The 17,870-nt window shown below is 40.0% G+C and overlaps 1 protein-coding gene across 1 annotated transcript in view; it reads left to right on the forward strand.

The window, feature by feature from the left end:
* LOC108786943 (utrophin-like) overlaps nt 1–17,870 on the forward strand; it is a 583,766-nt gene that overhangs the window by 100,782 nt on the left and 465,114 nt on the right. Inside the window, exons 4-5 of the mRNA XM_018556366.1 lie at nt 9,906–9,998; nt 17,693–17,770. Of these exons, the coding sequence (XP_018411868.1) occupies nt 9,906–9,998; nt 17,693–17,770 (171 nt within the window). The remainder of the gene's footprint in view (nt 1–9,905; nt 9,999–17,692; nt 17,771–17,870) is intronic.

The following is a 17,870-nucleotide window of genomic DNA, read 5'->3' on the forward strand; positions in this document are numbered from 1 at the left end:
TATATATATATATTTTTCATCTCAATATTTATTTATTAAAGTCAAGTCATGTAATACAGCAAGATGACATTTGGTAATAAAAATACTCACAGGTGTATGAAACATTAACCAGTCAGTAGTGTTAACAGTAAAAGAAACATACATAGATTATTATGCCGTATCAAGCTAAGTATTTATAGTGCTAGTATATTTAATTGTAAATTGAAATCATTGGTGTCCCAGACGGAGAAAATGGTGGTCAACATCACCAGAACTAATGTGCCCATTGGAAGATTTCTCCTCTATTCCTGTTCTGGTGACTACTTAAAATTTGGGATTTACTTTTACTCTTGATGATAATGGTCACTAGAACATACTGTATAGTGAGGGTGGATCTTATTAATGAGGGAAACATACAAAAATAAAATCATTGCTTTAGTTTCACTTTAGGCTACAATCTCGGCCTAGTACAGTATCACTGGTTTGAAGCCAGGATATAGCTGAATATGTCAACTGTTTTTGCTTTTGTACAGTATATACTTTTTTTGTGGTTCCTTAGTTACAAAACCTGTTTGCTTTCATTAACCAGTTGACATCCGCGGTGTTAAACCCCCTTCCCATCCAGGCCATTTTTCAGTATTCAGCGCTGCGGTACTTTGACTGACATTTATTCCGTCATGCAGCGCTGTACTGAAATGAATTTTATACCCTTTTTTGGGGACAGATAGAGCTTTCTTTTGGTGGTATTTATTCACCACTGGGGGTTTTATTTTTTTACTATATTAAGGAAAAATTACCGAAATAAAAAAAAAAAACAGTTTCCCCTATATTAAATGATAAAACATTTATTATTACCCAATTTTTTGGTAAAATATAAAAGATGGGGTCACGTCGGGTAAAAAGACACTAAACATGTCAAGCTTTAAAATTGCGTGCACGCACGAAACCTCAAAAAACGATAATACCCAAAATTGGCCCTAGGCGACGCTTTAAAAGCTGTTACCGCTCATCAGTTTAGTGTTATCAGTGATTGATGGCCCTAAAATGATTGCTCTCACTGCGACGTTCGCGGCGATATGTAACATGTGTAGCGCAATTGTAATTTTTGCGCGCTGGGGCACCGGACGCGTATTTACGTTTATAGGCGCGTAAAGGCGGGCTATGGACCCGCCGATCGCCTATATGTGAAACACCCGGTAACGGGTGTGTGCATTTAGCGGGTCTTTTCTGCCCGTGCGTGCCCGCTAGGGGGCGCGCGCGAGCAGAAAAAAATTGCCGTCTGGAGACGGCAACCCGCAGATGCTGCAGTGCCGTCCGTCCGTTTTTTTACTACGGGCGGACGGCAAGAGGTTAATAAGCAGTGCATTTTGCTAGCATGTATTTGTTGAAAATAATGACAGAGCCAGTATGATAGATCAAAGATGAGCAGGTCTCTAATTATTAATCGTATTTTGTAGCTGTTTTTGCAGATGTGCTGCACATACAGTTTTCTGTCTGTATCTGAGTAGTAAAAGGACATCTGCAAATGACCTACTCCTGGAACAACTTAAATATTTGAACAAACAAGCTTATCTAACAAACAGTTCTAATGGCATTGAGGGATTACAAAGTGCACTAACCTCTGCCAGCCAAAGACGTATACTTTTTTCATCATTATTTAGCAGGCAGAACTATAAGAGATGATGTCTTACTGGTTGCTGGGAATTTCTTAAGTTTGCACATTGTTCTTTAACCCCTTCGTGACGGGAGACGTACACTGTACGTCCAGCCACAAAGGGACCAAATGACTCGTCACGTACACTGTACGTGACGAGTTATTTGCTGCACTAGAAGGCTGCTAACCGCTGAGAATCAGCGGTTACCTTTCAGTAATAGATGTCTAACTATCTAGAGATCCATTACTGAAAGGGTTAACCTTTTTCAGACACCCGATACCTTAATATCGGGTGTCTGAGAGTCACAGCAAAGCAGACACACATGTCGGCTTTTGCCGGCATTCTGACAGCTCGTATAGATCGAGAGATATCTCTCTCAAGCTATACTGGCTTTTTTTTTTTTTATCTTTTGACTTTCAAGAATAGATACAAAATGTTATGTATTAGACACATAATGTATCTATTCTTGAAAGTAGAATGTTTAAGTTTTCTGAAACATTCACTGACAGCTGAATCCTGAACTGCTGCAGGATCAGTGTCACTAACTTATTATCGGCTGTTCTGAAGTTTGAAGCAGCCTGATAATAAAAAAAAATGTATTAATTTATCAAGCAGTAATAGTGAGATTAATTCACAATGACTGCCTGATATAATTAAATAAATAAAATTTGTCAGTATAAAAAAAGTGAAAAGTGTAAATAAATTAAAAAAAATAGTGAAAAGTGTAAAAAAATTAAAAATAAGGGACAAATAAATGAATGTATGTATTGCAATTTTTTTTTAGCTGTGCTGGTTTTTTTAAAAAAAAATACTACAAATCAAAACTGGGAAAAAAAGTTTTTTTTTACGTTTTTTCCTCTTTTTTTAATTTGTATTTGTCCTAAGTGAGGCGTTAGACACACATATGTGATATAAATATATAGCCCTATCTGTCCTCTAAAAAACAATATATAATATGTGTGGGTGCACTTTGTAAGAAAGTATATTACTGACGTGGAAGAATCACACAGCAAAAATGTCAAAAGTGTGTCAGTCATTTACGAACAGAAACCAAAAACAAGCTCAGTCATGAAGGGGTTAATTTATAAACCCAACAGTGTTTGAAGATGTCAGTGTAATAGTACAGTACTGCTGGTGCATGTTCTTTAATCAATATTGTGGCCACATGCAATAATTCTACCTATCATTATTACATGGTAGTTGTCACAAATTTAGCTAAAGAGAAAGTCAGCCACAAGTGAATTACTGATGTAGAATTGATGACTTCACAAATGAGTAGTTTGATTGTGGTTTGTCCTTACAGTACCCTAAACTCATGTTGTACCATTTACCAGTGTGAGAATGTCCTTTCCTAAAAAGAAATCCTGAAATGTGATCATTTGAAACAGGTTCATGCTTTTTAAGCCCTGGTTCACACCTAAGCGTATTGCATATGCGCGTCTGTCGCGCGTTTTTTTACCGCGATAGGCGGTAAAAAAAATTGCGCGACAAACGCGTGTTTCTGAGGGCTACTTGGCTGTAGCCCAATGGAAACGCGCAACAAAAACGGCCCAAAGTAGTACATGTACCTTTTCAGGCGTGGGCCGTTTTGTAGCGCGTTAGGGACGGGCTGAAATACGCCAAGGTGTAAACCAGACCCATTGAATACAATGGGATTTAGATGTTTGAGCGTTTTGTAGAGCGTTCGTCGAGCGTAGAACGCGCTACAACACGTTCAGGTGTGAACGAGGGCTTAAAGTTGTGTCTGAGAGTAAAGTTTTATATTAGCATGGCTTTAAATATCTATTGCACGACACATTATGCACACGCCAGAGTTAAAAGAGTAATTTTTAGGTAAACTGATAAGGTTTTTAATGCATTACCTATTTATATTTTTGAGGATTGTCGTTTTACACTGTTTCATAAGAGTATACAGTATAGATGCTAGTTATATTTGGTATTTAATAACCGCAAAAAGTGTAATATTTTATATTCAATAATGCTTAATAATACATGTGGAGATTGTGTTGTGCTTTAGTGCGCTAAAAATAATGGGGGGAATTTATCAAAACTGGAGCAGACAAAATCTGAAGCAGCTGTGCACAGCAACCAATCAGCTTCTCTCTTCAGTTTGTTCAGTTAAAGCTGGCCATGCACCTATAGATTATCTGAAGAATTTATATGGTCAGATGGAAAAAGTGCAACAGATTCCTCCATCTAAACTGTGTGGTTGGAGGAATCTTCCACAGGGCCCTGCTTCAGTATCTTCCTAGTCGGCCCCGCTGGCTCTCAATATACCTGAACAATGCCTGCATCCAATCAGATTGTTCAGGTATTTTTTGGTCACACTGGAGTGTGCGGATCAAACCACTTTAATACAAGTAAAAGGTGAAATTGCACTTACAATGAAGTGACTTGATCAGGACATATCATCCAGAAGCATTAGAGATGTCCCATAGGGAGGTGGACACGGAGAAAAACACAAAGACGACCCACACTGGTGCAGGAGGGGGACCAAACCTGTATCCTTGGTTATAATAGTACCTCCACTGTAAACTGACACTTTTCGGGGCCATGCCCCTTCTTTATAGTGTACCCTATCCATTGCACACTGTTTCCGCTACACAGAGTTTGCAAGGACATTCAGAGCTGTCTTGGCACCAGTGGAACATAGTAGAATAATTTAAAGATTTTATTGTTTACCTTCTTGTCCATGTGACAGGTTTGACAGAAAAGGAAATGGGGGAATATCTTCGGTGGGGACACAGGCAGCCTTTGAAACCTGTGAAAAAATGTTCATGGCTTGAATTTGTTCAGCAGTTATAATCTTGATGGGACTGTTTGAAAAAGATACCTTTATGTTTACCAATGCTTAATGATAACTACCTGGTCCTACATTTTGGGGGTTATTCACTAAAGAGCTGAAGAATCCAGCCGTAGCTTTGGCTGATCCTTTGGCTCGCTTCTGCTACCCCTGCCCTTCGGTTCAGTCGAACTGAAGGGCTGCTTTATGGGCTATTCACAATAGCCTGTACAGCAGCTGAAGGCAGCCTAACGGCTCAGCCGAGCCGAACGCATATACTTCAGCTGCAGCGACACCCGAAGTGTGGAGAAAGGTTGGCTGAAGCCGACTGATCTCCACGCAAATGGCAGCTGGGGACGCTGATATGTAATTAAACAATAACAACTGGGTGGAGCCAGCCGTGACGTCACGGCCAGCTCCGCTGATTTGTTATTCATTGGCCGGGACCTGCTAGAAGACTCTGGCAGGTGCCAGCCAATAGGAAACAGTTGGGTGGAGCTAGCTGTCACCACTAGCTCTGGCCAATTGTTTTTTTTAAGTATTTGTAATTATTTAAAAAAAAATCTTCTCTTTAAAAACATTTTTTTGTTAATCTACCTATTTTTTCACATTTTAAAAAATAAATGTTCAACTTTTTATTTTATTTAACTGTTTTGTTATTCTGCTCACTACCTGGGAGGTACCAAGCAGAATAGCCGAGCCAAATGGTGAGTCGAAGTCCTTCTGCACTTCGGCTCAGCGGCTGACCGAAGGCAGCCGATGTATGGCTGATTTTAGCTGATGTACCATTCTATCTAGTTGGGTTTCAAGAACAGACAGTCATGTATTAGAGGCAGGAGAAAGCAGGTCAGCCCTTAACTAGCCAATATTTGCATATCAGATTACCCAGGCTTGGATAAATTCCAGGAGCCAGGTAGCCAATGCCCCTTAAAAATGACAGGTGGCACCTAACTTTTGAGGTTTTCTCTAGTTGTTGTCAGTAGAGCTGGCTCCTAAATAAGATCCTACTAGCTCCTGTATTAGAGAGACTAGCTCCTGAATTTCATATTAATTTGACCGCCAATGAATTACCCCCAGTTTTGGGGGTCCTGGGAGGCTTGAGAAGGCATTTCAATGGGTACCAGCTTTACCTGTTCTAGAACCTTAGCTATGTGAAAAGGTGCACTTCAAAGACAATCCATGCATTTTTGTACACTTCCAAGAATATGTGGTAAAGTGAATTCTTTGGAAGGTTGTACATTTGATTACCATGTGCAATGAGACACCAGACACATAAACAAAAATGTCCCTGTTGTTTAAAACATTGAAGTAGAATGATTACTGAACCCCAAGTTTTCTTAGCAAATATGCCCTTATGTAAGGAGTCATATTTGCTAAGTGCTGACAGCTTAAAGGAAGCCTGTGCTGAGAGAAATGTGTAAGCTGACATTGATGACATCACCTTCTATAAATGTTAGTTTCCTGGCTTTCAAGCTGATACTTTGGATCCAGAATTCTGATGCACTGACCTAGATTTAGATTCACTGACCTAAGTGCAGATTTATGGTTCTGATCTCACTGGTAACATGCTTGTTCAAGGTCAGTAACTCTAAAAGTGCTGAATTCAGAGAGAGAACACTAGTATTTTCAGCAAGAGGCAAATAATAGCAGCCTCTAGGGATGTTCAGATACCAGTGCCGATACTTGGCATTATCACGAGAACTACCAGGGTTGCAGCGGTGGCAGCAGGGACCTAGCTCTGGCGCTCCACCTCTGTCCTGAAATCATAAGTCTGTATTATTTTTATAAAATTGTCAATTGACAATAAACAAAAATGTATCAGTACTTGTATCTATGAGTACTTGGGCAAGTATCAATACTTGTACTTGGAAAAATGGTATTGATGCATTAGATCTCTACATGTACTTGTACCGAGTACGGTACTTGGTATCCAAACATCCCTAGCAGCCTCCATACATCTATCGGTACAGGTTTCCCTTGAATTGTCCTAAACGTTGCAGTGTTAGTAGCTTGTCCTATTATTACACATCAAGAACTATTAACCACAAGGTAACATGGAAAAGAAGCCTGCGTGCAGTTGTGTACTGACATTCACAAAATGTTTAGTCTGTTAAGACTTTAACACTTGTCACTGAAAAAGATGAATAAAGTGTTTTAGTTTTCTTTATGAGATAAAAAAGGAACTCAGTATTTTCAAGTGAAAGGATGTAAAATGAGGCAGAAATGAGAATACCGACATGTCTACACTCTGGTTTTATCCAGCTTTCCATAAAGTTCAATCCAGAAATAGCCGCACTTCAAGGGTCTTCACTCTTCACTGAAGATAAATATATTTATGGAGCAAATACATACTGTTGTTTCCTCCCCATGCATGTTCAACCTCTAACACGTTTCACCTTTCTGGCTTACTCAAGTAATAACGATTGAATAGAAATAACAAATAAAGTATGTACATTCCTTTGCCAGCTCTGTGGATTCAGTTTAATGTTTATTTAATAAAATATATCAGTAAAAAATATAATCTGTTCCTGGAAAGGCAGGGATCCCAGCCAGGGAGTATATGGTTACTGAACTATCCTTAGTAGGCATAGCAACACCAGAGTTGAACTTTTCATGTTTTAAGAAAAGGAATGCATAGAAGCCAAGAATATATTTCATATTTATTCTCTGAAAGGAATGTGGTGCTTTGCCAGTTTTTTTTATTTTATTTATTATTTCAGTGAGTTTATGGGATAGGCCAAGCAACCCGCAGTATTCCAGCTGTTTCACATCCACATTTGTTCCATAAGGTGGCAGGGCACTCTGGGAATGGACTACATTGAATAAACCCAGGTTTCACAATCACAAGTTGGATTCAAAGTGCTTTGTATATATTACTGTGATGTGAGAATTTGTAATTACTTTTTAAATACTGGGAACGTTTGAAGACAGTGCAAGCAAAGCTGTCAGAAAATTATGTAAACCTTAGTTCATTTTATGTAATTGAGTTAGTCATTTATCATTGTATTCGGTTATTATTGCAAAGTTGACTTGAATATATTAAAGAAGAAATGGTGTGCAGGATACGCCAGCTGCAGGCTGAGTTGACAGAACAGTTCTTTTTTTTTTGCTCAGTTTTCATTGAATTCTGGTGTCAGAACTCTATATAGACTTTCACAGATTTGCTGTGAAGTAAAAGGAAGTAGCATGACATGCATTATTGAAGTAGAACTAAAGCCCAAACTTTTCTTTTACTTTTGGATACAGTAAAGAAGGGTTATAACCCCTCAACCTTTTTTTCATTTTTGACCCATTGGGGAGATTTCCCTTCACTTCCTGTCAGATAGCCACAAAAGAAGTGAGATGAAATACCTCCAAAGTGAAGGAAATCCCTAATGGTCAGCAAAGTTACTAAGTGTCCCCATTGGAATATTTCCCATCTATTCCTGGTCTTAAAAGTTTAGAATTTTCTTTCACTAACAATTGTCACCAGGACACATAGATGGGGACACGGACAGCGGTAAAAACCTGACAGGTGTTCTGATTCCTCTTCAAATAAAAAAAATTTTTTTTGCATAATCCTTATGGAGCGATGGCTACTTCACAACACACACAGGGACCATGGGGAATAAAAGTAGTCACACTCCAGAAGGAAGGACAGTGTCCGCACCAATTCAGAGATGATTTCTACAGCTGAGTGATGCACAAGGTCCATTTTTGTTAATAGTCAAGGTACTTGGATATATTTTTAAGATTTAGGAGAGGGAGAAGGCTTTTCTACAACATCTTAGTAAACATTTTAGATCAACAAGAAAATTAGCCGTAACTTGAACAAAACTGAAGGAATCTCACATCATTAGAGATGACAGAGATTTGGCCACATAGCGTATCCCGTGGAATCTTCCCTGTTTCAAGTATTTTACTGTAGTATTTGATAAACTCCTTAATCAACATGGTTTGAAACATTTTGTAATCATGGACAGTAAAGCTGTCAGGGCCTTGTTGGATTTCATTGAAAACAGGGAGTAAAGCTTGTCATATTTCGGCTGGTTCCTAATGAACTGGACAAAATTCACTCAGTGGAAGCCCCTGTCACCACCCTTCCTTTCGGCCAGGAAATTGAAGGAGCCAGTCCATAAATTTTAAGGTGATTAGTGATGGCAGCTAATTGTTTACTGTGCACGTTGTCTGACAGTGGCACACCTGCTACTGCCAGAATGCAATACCTAGCAGGAGTTTCGACCATCCATGCTATTTAGCATGGGTGGAGTAGACTATTATATTTTTTCTTTCGGTCTGCAGGTTGAACAAAAAATTATAAGTGTGTGGCCAGGTTAAGAAACTCATTGTCTGTGATTGGGTTTTCCATTGCCTCCCTGTAGGTAGCCAAGAGATTTGGAAGACGTGAGTCTCTAAGATAGGATTGAAGGGGAAGGAGAGGTAAAGGATCAGGTCCCGGGGGAGCTGGTTGGGGGAATGAGGGTTATACAGTTTTCTTTAGTTTCTATTTTTAGTTTCTACTGTTTGAATGCAATATTTTCTAAACTTGTGTTCCCTTTTTTTGGGAGATTAAAAAAAATCATAAAAATGTGAAAATATATATTCCATTTTCGTACAGTATAGCTGTAACATAACAGGACCAATAGCAGAATAGAGTTTGTAATTTTTATCTACAGTATCATAAGTAAATAAGGTATTGGCATATTGAAAGACCTATCACTTTTTAAATTGCTTTGGTCCAAAAGGGGAAAACAACTGCTAGCACTGAAGTGGTTACAGGTAAAATAGAATTTTGCCAACAGGAAGGAAAAAGGTTCTTGATGAGATATACAGACACAGTTTCTAACAATTGTAGGGCCTGTCATGTTTCCCCCAGCTGTCAGTGGAAGTGTCTATTCAGGACACATTGTGTTAAGGCTATTGTGTCATCTTGTGTTTTGTGACTGTTCCAGTACATACACACTTTCCATTGTGGGATACAGATTTGCCGTCATGCCAGTTGTTAAGATACTTTTTCCCTAACTTTCTTTTCTTGGTGTAAAGCAGTTGTTACTTTCCTTGTAATGCTGTTGATCAATATGTAAGTGTAGCTGACATGTTGCCCAACTGATTTCAGTATTTGTGCACATGAACAGGTTATCTTCCTGCTCTTTACCTTTGGTTTTATTTTGCCAAAATGTCAGGGGAGAAAAATCGGAGACACACATAAGGACTCATTTAGAAATGTTCCGGCAAGTGTATAACTGGGCGAATGCCGTTCGCACAGTACTAATGCTACCAGATGGCGCTGAGGATCATAGCATTTCCTGTGCTTCTTGGCTCCATAAATCAGCCCCATAGCGTTGTTTGAGGAGAGCTGCACTGTTTGTGTACACCATAGCATGCAAGAATCAGACCTATGGAGAGTTTTGTAACCAGTCATCGTTTGTTCTGTTTGCTCTTCATAAGTGTGTTTACATGTAAACTGTGAATTGTGTGCTTTGAGTGAGAGATTTATTCTTGTTTTGCAGAGTGGAAAAGCTCAAGTAAAGGACCTTTTTACAGATCTCAAAGATGGAAGAAAACTGTTGGATTTGCTTGAAGGCCTCACTGGAACCTCTCTGGTTAGTATCTAATTAATTTGAAATGTTTATTCTAGATTGTTTTTTACAGATAGTAATTTAAATAAATTGTTGCTGTGTGGATGGGACAAATAAAAAACAATTATATTCTATGTGTGCTTTTCCTCACAGTTCTCCTAAGGGTCACTGGAGGACACAAACTAGCGTCCTCCCGTGACCCAAAGCTGATTATACTGCGAGCTACAGCACACGGTATACTGAGGCCGCAGCACCCTGGACGGATCCCGACATTACTGTCGAGATCCACCCAGCTGCGTGATTGACAGCTGGCTCTGCCAATTTAGAGGCAGAGCCAGCTGTACCCGCCCCCTCCCCCGTCCGTTCCGCCAGTCAGCGCTGGAGGATTGGACAGGGGAGGGGGGGGGATCCCTGCAGGGAGCCGTGAGTGACAATCACTGCTCTCTGCAGGGACAGGATCAAGAAGTGAGCGCGCGACAATATGTGTTCGCTCACTTCCCGATCTATTGAGCCGACCTGTGACAGTTTCATTGTCACACGTCGGCTTGAACTATGAGGCTGAGTGATTTTCACTCACCTCATAGTTCTCTTTTAATCCGGTGCAGTACAACTCAGGTAACCATAATATGTGGCAACGGGGATAAAAAAAAATCTCCAGGGTTGGGCCGGATTTCTTTAAAAATAAATAAATAAACTGTGGCAGCGCATGGCAAAGCTTTGTGACACATTGCCATGCGTTGTGATCTTTGTGTTGCAATAAATATATGCCTGTATCATTTTATCACAACACAAACACCAAAACAATTTTTTACATAAGTCGATTATTTACAGTTTTGCATACCTTCATTTTTTTACCTTTTCGCAAAAAGGCGCAATTACAAATTTGCTAATATTTGTTATTTATTAACTCAATACAGTTTTATCTTTTAGATTTAGTCAGAAAATAATTTTTTTGTGCACGGATACTGATTTTGGTGTGTTTTAACAATTGAATTGTGTATTTTTATCGGTTTAATATTAATTTGAGAAACATTTGCGCAATTATCGCAGGGCCTACAAATTTAGTATCACCATCTTTTTATTCTACCGGGCCTGCGCTTTCAGAAAATATATGGTTTGGGGGGTCTTTTACAAACGCTAGCAACGCAGCAGTTGAAAATCAAATCAATAGGAAAAAATTGCAGAAAATTCAAAAATGGCTTGGCCAGCTTATTTGAAAAATGTTCCGGAGGGCTTGGCAGCGAAAGGGTTAAGGAATATAAATGTGCATTTTGATTAGAGCCTGACTGACTTACTGATTGGCCATGTTATGACTCTCATGACTGTTACAGACAGTAACTGTAGCACAATCCATTCTAGACATAATATTTTTTTCAGCCTCATGGTGTAGCCTTGGAGATTGTAGTGCAGCTTGCCCAAGAGTTTATGTTATTGTGGTGAACTAGGATGGGCTTAATTCTGCTGTAAAATGTCCTGCATTGTGAACCTTTCAAAAGGTTTGTTAACCTCCCTGGCGGTATTCCCGAGTCTGGCTCGGGGTGAATTTCCCATACCAGGAGCGGTAAACCCTAGCCAGACTCGGGGCTGCAGAGAAAAGTGACACTTACCTTGTCCCTGCGAGCCCGCGGCGTCCTCTGCTGTACGCGGCCCGAAAACGAAACTAAAAGTCAGATGCTGGCATCTAACTTTTAGGCCCCGTTCACATTGCGCGATTTGCAAATAGCGCGTTTGTCGGGCGATTTGCATTTTGCGCGATATCGCGCAAATGCTTGCATTGAGCAAGCGAGAATCACGGCAAAATCCGTTCCAAAAAGGGTCCTGCTGTAGCGACACACGACCCGCGACAGCAGGACCCTTTGCCCCATTAAGATGCATTGAAGAGCGATATCGCGAACGAATTTACTAAGAATTGCAGGCCTACAATACATTTTTATACAAAAATTGTACCGCTTTTGGTACAAAATTCCTGACATAATCATACCGCCAGGGAGGTTAAAGAAGAATGAGGCTTTAAATAAAACAAACAAACAAACAAACAAAATAATATTTTATTAAAAAAGAAGCAGTGTAGTCCAAAGGAAGGAGCAGCTCCTAAAAGCTGTACACAGTGCTGTTGGAGCAAATAGGAAAATACAGTTGGGTATTTATCATTAGAAAATGCATTTGCAATTTAGCACTGTATGAAGTCCTGTATGCACACTAACCATGGCTGAAGTCTGTATGTGTAATACAGTACACATGCACACTGCAGTACCCTCCACAAAGCACACACTCTGGCTTTTAATTTTTGTTTTTGTTTTTCTTAAAGTCCCATTTAAAGAAGAACTTTGGGATTTCTTTTTTTTAATTAACCCTTGCTAGTGATTAGCCTGATCTACTGAAAGGGTTAAGTTTCTTTAGTAAATCAGGCTAATCAGCCTATGAAATAATGGTTGCCTTCATTGACCTCCCTAGTTTTTCGCAGTCTGTAGGTTTCAAACTAAAGTGAGACAATTAACATTTATATAACAAGTCTCCATACTGTTATTTTAGAAGTTACATTCCTTATAAATGTAAACATCCTAATTCTGTTCTGCAAATTACAATGATGCAAGAGAGGATGCAGTGAGAATAGTTTCATTTTACAAGGAGCAATATTATTTCAAATTCTAAATTGCAAAGTAGCCACCACTCCGAGCTTGAAATTAACACTATCGCAATTAATAATTTCTCATTAATAAATACTATGATGGCAGTGGTTGTGACACATATATTATTGCAACAAAAATGCCATGTGCTTAAACCTTTGGCGTTCGTTTACAGTGTACAAAAAATATTCCAAAAGCTGTACATTGTATTGAAATGATCTGCTATACCAAGCTCACTCTCGTGATAGACTACAATCTCAATGCAAATTAGCAAACTTAACTTGAGCTTGAAGCGGTGGCGACTTTAGGGACCATGGGGAACAAAAGTAGCCCCCCTCCAGAAGGAAGGACGGTGTCAGCATGAATTCAGAGATGATTGGAGGATCTGCAGCCGAGTGATATACAAATAAGTTACATTTTTTAGATTTAACTCCTGAGTTTAGTGTAATTAACTCTTGCAGTGTGGGGGCAGCACTACTGGGAGGGGAGTTTTTTTCCCCCTGGAGGTAGGCTTTAAAGAGGAACTTTACCATATCTTCAAAATAATAATAAACACACCTTTAGAAATGTTTAGTAATGGCAATCTACAAACACATACTTCTAGATAATTGCAGGCTTTGCATTCTTTGCATACCTTAGGCCCCTTTGACATGGGCTGATAGGAGAGGATCCTTGTACAGATTAGTCTTTTAGTCAAAAAGGTCCACTTTAAGACTGTAAACATGTTTGCCCAGTGTTTTGCTTTCAACCACATGCCATGAAGAGCTTTAGGAGAATATTTTACATACATTTAATTAAAAGTGAATATTCCCACATCTACTTCAGTGAATCTGGCTGAGAGCAAATGTGTGTTCATATAAAACACATATTATTGCTCTTGTATTTGTCTAGCCCATATGATGGCTCAGCGGCTTGGACTGCAGAGACATATTGCTGCTTTAATCTCCGTCTTTCCTTATCATGTATCTACACACCAGATTACTTAAGAGACATTTCCTGCTCCTTCCTGCAAGATTGCTAGGGGAGTGCTTTCTGCAAAATGATGAGGGCTTGGTCGACCACATTGAAAATATTTGGCCCAGCTTTATGTATTGTATTCTGTCAGTTCATTTCTAAGTACTTGAATGTAGAATAAATATCTCTAAAGGTTTTCCATTTGATAGGAATGCATATAGCAGGTAGGTTATTTCTACAGCTGGATAGGACAGTTTAGTACCGCCCTCATGATTTATGTTTTAGCTAAATACCAAGCTGTTTAAATCCAATAATTAGAGGAAAATTCTGCTTCTGACCTTTAACACAGATGTAGTGGGTGTACAGCCTTTTTATGTGGTGGTTGCTTCAGTATGCTGGGTGTTGCCTCTCTCCAAAAACACGACATCATTACTAGAGAATGAAATTAGTTAATGTAAAGCTGTCATATAAAATAACATTCGATACTAAAAGAAAGTATACTTTAAAGAGACAGTGAAAGTGTATAAAAGTGAAATGAGAGATGGTCTGAAAGGGTAGGCTGATGAAGGGGATGCCTCCCTCGAAATGCATCCCAACCCTGCGACATCATATCTGGAAGGAACGAAGCTTAGTACACTGTCACTATTCTCCCGCTGCGGACTCTTGCAGTGCTGTTTCCATCCTTTGTCTGATGAGCACATTTCTGCCTTTGGCTAGGGCAGCTTCACCCAGCTAAGGGTTCCCTTGCTGCTTATTATTATTAATACATAGTATTTATATAGCGCCAACAGTTTGCGCAGCGCTTATGACTTTGCCACATTCTGTCATAAGGCCGCATTCTGGGATTCCTGCTGCAACAACCTATGGATTCTTGCTGCAGGAATCCCAGGTGTGCCTGTTCGGATGCAGCCGCTGTGCCTGTCTAAGTTAAAGCAGAACTCCGGGCTACTCCCCAACTGCAAGGGTTAAGTGCTCGTTTTGTTTTAGGAGCTAAAATAACAAAGTTATACTCAGCTGAACTGCGATCCCAACTTACTCTAAAGGTGCCCATACACTGCACGATTATCGTACGATAATCGTATGCGATCGGTTTTTCGTACGATAATCGAGCAGTGTGAACGGAGACGTGCGTCCGTTTCTACTGTACGGTCGCACGTCTTCTGTCGAACCAGCATGTTCGAAAACCAGCTGGGAATCGTACGATTCTCGGCTGGTTAGAACGGTGCTCGGAAGATAAATGCTGAACGGCCCGTTCAGCATTGCGGTCATCGGAAGCCCGCCCCTCAGGGGGGCGGGCTTGCGATGATCGAGAGTGCGATCTGCCTGTCCAAGATAGGCAGATCGTACGTTTTTTTAATCCCTTTACAACCATCGCAAGACTAAAGTCTTGCGATGGTTGTAGAGTGTATGGCCACCTTTAGACAGCTCCCTTCAGCCTCGTTCTGCCTCCTATGGCCTAAAGTCCTATGAGTTATCAAGTTCTATACAGTGTGTAGAACATGTGGACGCCAAGGGACATTACATTGCTGGAGCGGAGGAAGAGACAGGCTGGAAGCAGCGGTGTAAGTGCAAGCTGAGATTGTGGTTCAGGTTAGTATAACTTTCTTATTTTAGCTCCCTTAACAAAGCAATAACTTAACCCCTGCAGTGTGGGGGTAGCCCCACTGCAAGGGTTAAGATTTCATTTACTCGAAGTTCTTCTTTAATGACAGGCTTGGGATGGATGATTGTCCCTGGTTGGGTCTATCATATGTCCAGGGACAATCAACTATCTTAAACCGCAGGTAATCATACCATGTACAATTATATACGCCTGCTGTCACCCTGTCATTATCTTGAAAGAGCACAGAGGGCGCATCTGAACATGGGATTCCATAGGTTCTAGCTGCAGGTATAACCGAACGTTAATAATCCCCGGTATGAATGGGGCCTAATTGTTTGTGAGTGCATCTTTTGTATATATTTCTTAAATAAATCTCATTAGATTTTGTGTGGAGCTCCCACTCCTCCTCTCCTGTTAGAGATGGCTGCACAACCCCCATTCGATCAGTATTAGCTTAATTTGTATTAGTGTCTCAGACTACTTCCACCATTTCTTATCATTATGTTATTATTGTTACTATTGTATGTAAATATTATTTACTATCAGCACTGTTGTTTTATGTACGCACATTTACAATGGACTTTTCCCTGTATCTCTCCCCTTACCTGAGTGTCACGGTTTTTTGAAAGGAAGGTATAACACTTATCAGTACCTCCACCATGGCAACTAATATTTAATCCCTTGCAGAGCAAGAACCACTGCTAGTATAAGATCCTGAAAAGTCTAGTGGCGGTTCTAGCTCTGCAAGAGAGTGAATATTAGTTTCAGCAAAGGCAGTACTGGTAAATATTTTCACTGTACTTTCATACACAGTCATTCTTTGCATTCCTGTATATAATAACAGTATCTTTTTAAGTGGACCGAGCTTCAGATATTTTCACGTTACATTCATGCTATGTGTAAGTGTAATACTTACAGGTACTGTATTTGCTATCTCTTACAGAGATAATCCTACTCAATGCCTTCATCTGATTTTCTCTCTAGAGAAATGGTGCCATATTTTACAGGCACTGTACTTAGTCAGCATCTACGTCTTAGACAGATATGCTGGCTATAGAAGACAAAATCAAGTAAACCCTGGTTCCTATGCAGTTCTGTGCACAAGATTGTCTGACACAGATCAGCCGCTGATGCAGCCTCTGATGTTGTGACCAGGTACAATATGGCAAGACTAAAAAATGCTTTGTCCTTCCGCCAGCAGACTGATGACATCATCTCCGCCTAGGCAAAGTCACATGACTGAAGCTCAAGAACTACATTTTTGAATGAAAATTATACTGTTGTAACATTACAGGAAATTATTTAATAGTTATGCAGACTAAAAAATAGCCAAGATGTCCAATTCAAAGAACCGCTTCATTGAAGCCCTCAAAATTCACTGTTAACTATTTGAGTCCCCAGTGTTATTTTTAAACTAGATGAGAGACCAGCTAGGCATCCCTATGCCATTTCAAAACAACAGCTGGCCTCAGTGGCTTGTTTGGGCCCCTGCCAGTACAAGCGTGGACCGCCAGCTGTCTCTGACAGGCGACATCCAGCATTAAGCCCAGGAGCTGAAACGATCTGGCTTCCAATGCTGCTACAAGTTGCTCCATTGGACGAGTGATGTCACAGCACTTCCTGTGTGTACAGAGGCTGGGACAGAGCTGGAATAGCTATAACGTGTGGGACTGAGACATCGCCAAAATAAATATTTGAACTTTTTTACATGTTAAAGAAGAACTCCAGTTATGCAAAAAGTTAACCCTTTCAGTGGGGCTACCCCTACACTGCAAGGGTTAACTGCTCTTTTTTTTCTCTAGGGCTGGAAAGAAGAAGATACACTAATCTGATCCTCGGTCCTGTGGTGGTGAGTGCTCACCTCTCTCTCCCCTCTGCTCCGGCTGTGGTACTTCCCTTGGCATCCTCACGTCTAATAAAGTTAAATGGACCTGCATTAGATCTGATGATGTCAGTGCGGCTTAGGCCACCGAAGCCTGGCAGAGAAGAGGCCATGAAGACCGGACTAGCAGCAAGGCAGGATTGAGGATCGGGTGAGTATATATATTTTTTGAGCCCCTAGTAAAACATGAGCAATTAACCCTTGCAATGCGGGGATAGCCCCTCCCCAGGAGTTAACTTTTTACATTCCTGCAGTTATTCTTTGAATGATTTAGCACATTAATTTATTTGTGATTCTCACTCCACTTCTATGTTAAATGGCAGCATAGCATAAAGGGCAGCATACTACACAGAGCTGAAACTGCAATCGGGATTTTAGCTAGGATGTAGCATCTCAGCGTGGCGACAGATCTCATAAAATTATACTAGCAAGCTGAAAAATATTTCACATGTTTTCATTTGTTTGCTGTTGTATTTTTATGTAAATGAAAGTGCCGGTTGCTGAACAGTAAATGAGTTATGGTGGGAGGTGGAAATGTGTACATTACACTCAACTATGAGCCTTGAATACTCTAACAACACTTACAAAAATGATACTCAGTTGACTTTATTATCTCACTTCCTGTTGTTTAATTCTTTCATTTTGTTTACAGCCCAAAGAACGTGGGTCCACAAGGGTACATGCTTTAAATAATGTGAACAGAGTGCTCCAAATTTTACATCAAAATAATGTAAGTTTTTTTATATTTAGTTTTCTGCTAGGTATTTCATGGTAAACATTTTGTTTTCTTCTATCCTTTATAATACTAAAGCTAAATGCCATTTCACATC

This window comes from Nanorana parkeri, unplaced genomic scaffold (genome assembly GCF_000935625.1).
Source record: "Nanorana parkeri isolate BGI_ZX_2015 unplaced genomic scaffold, ASM93562v1 scaffold235, whole genome shotgun sequence".
Lineage (NCBI taxonomy): Eukaryota > Metazoa > Chordata > Amphibia > Anura > Dicroglossidae > Nanorana > Nanorana parkeri.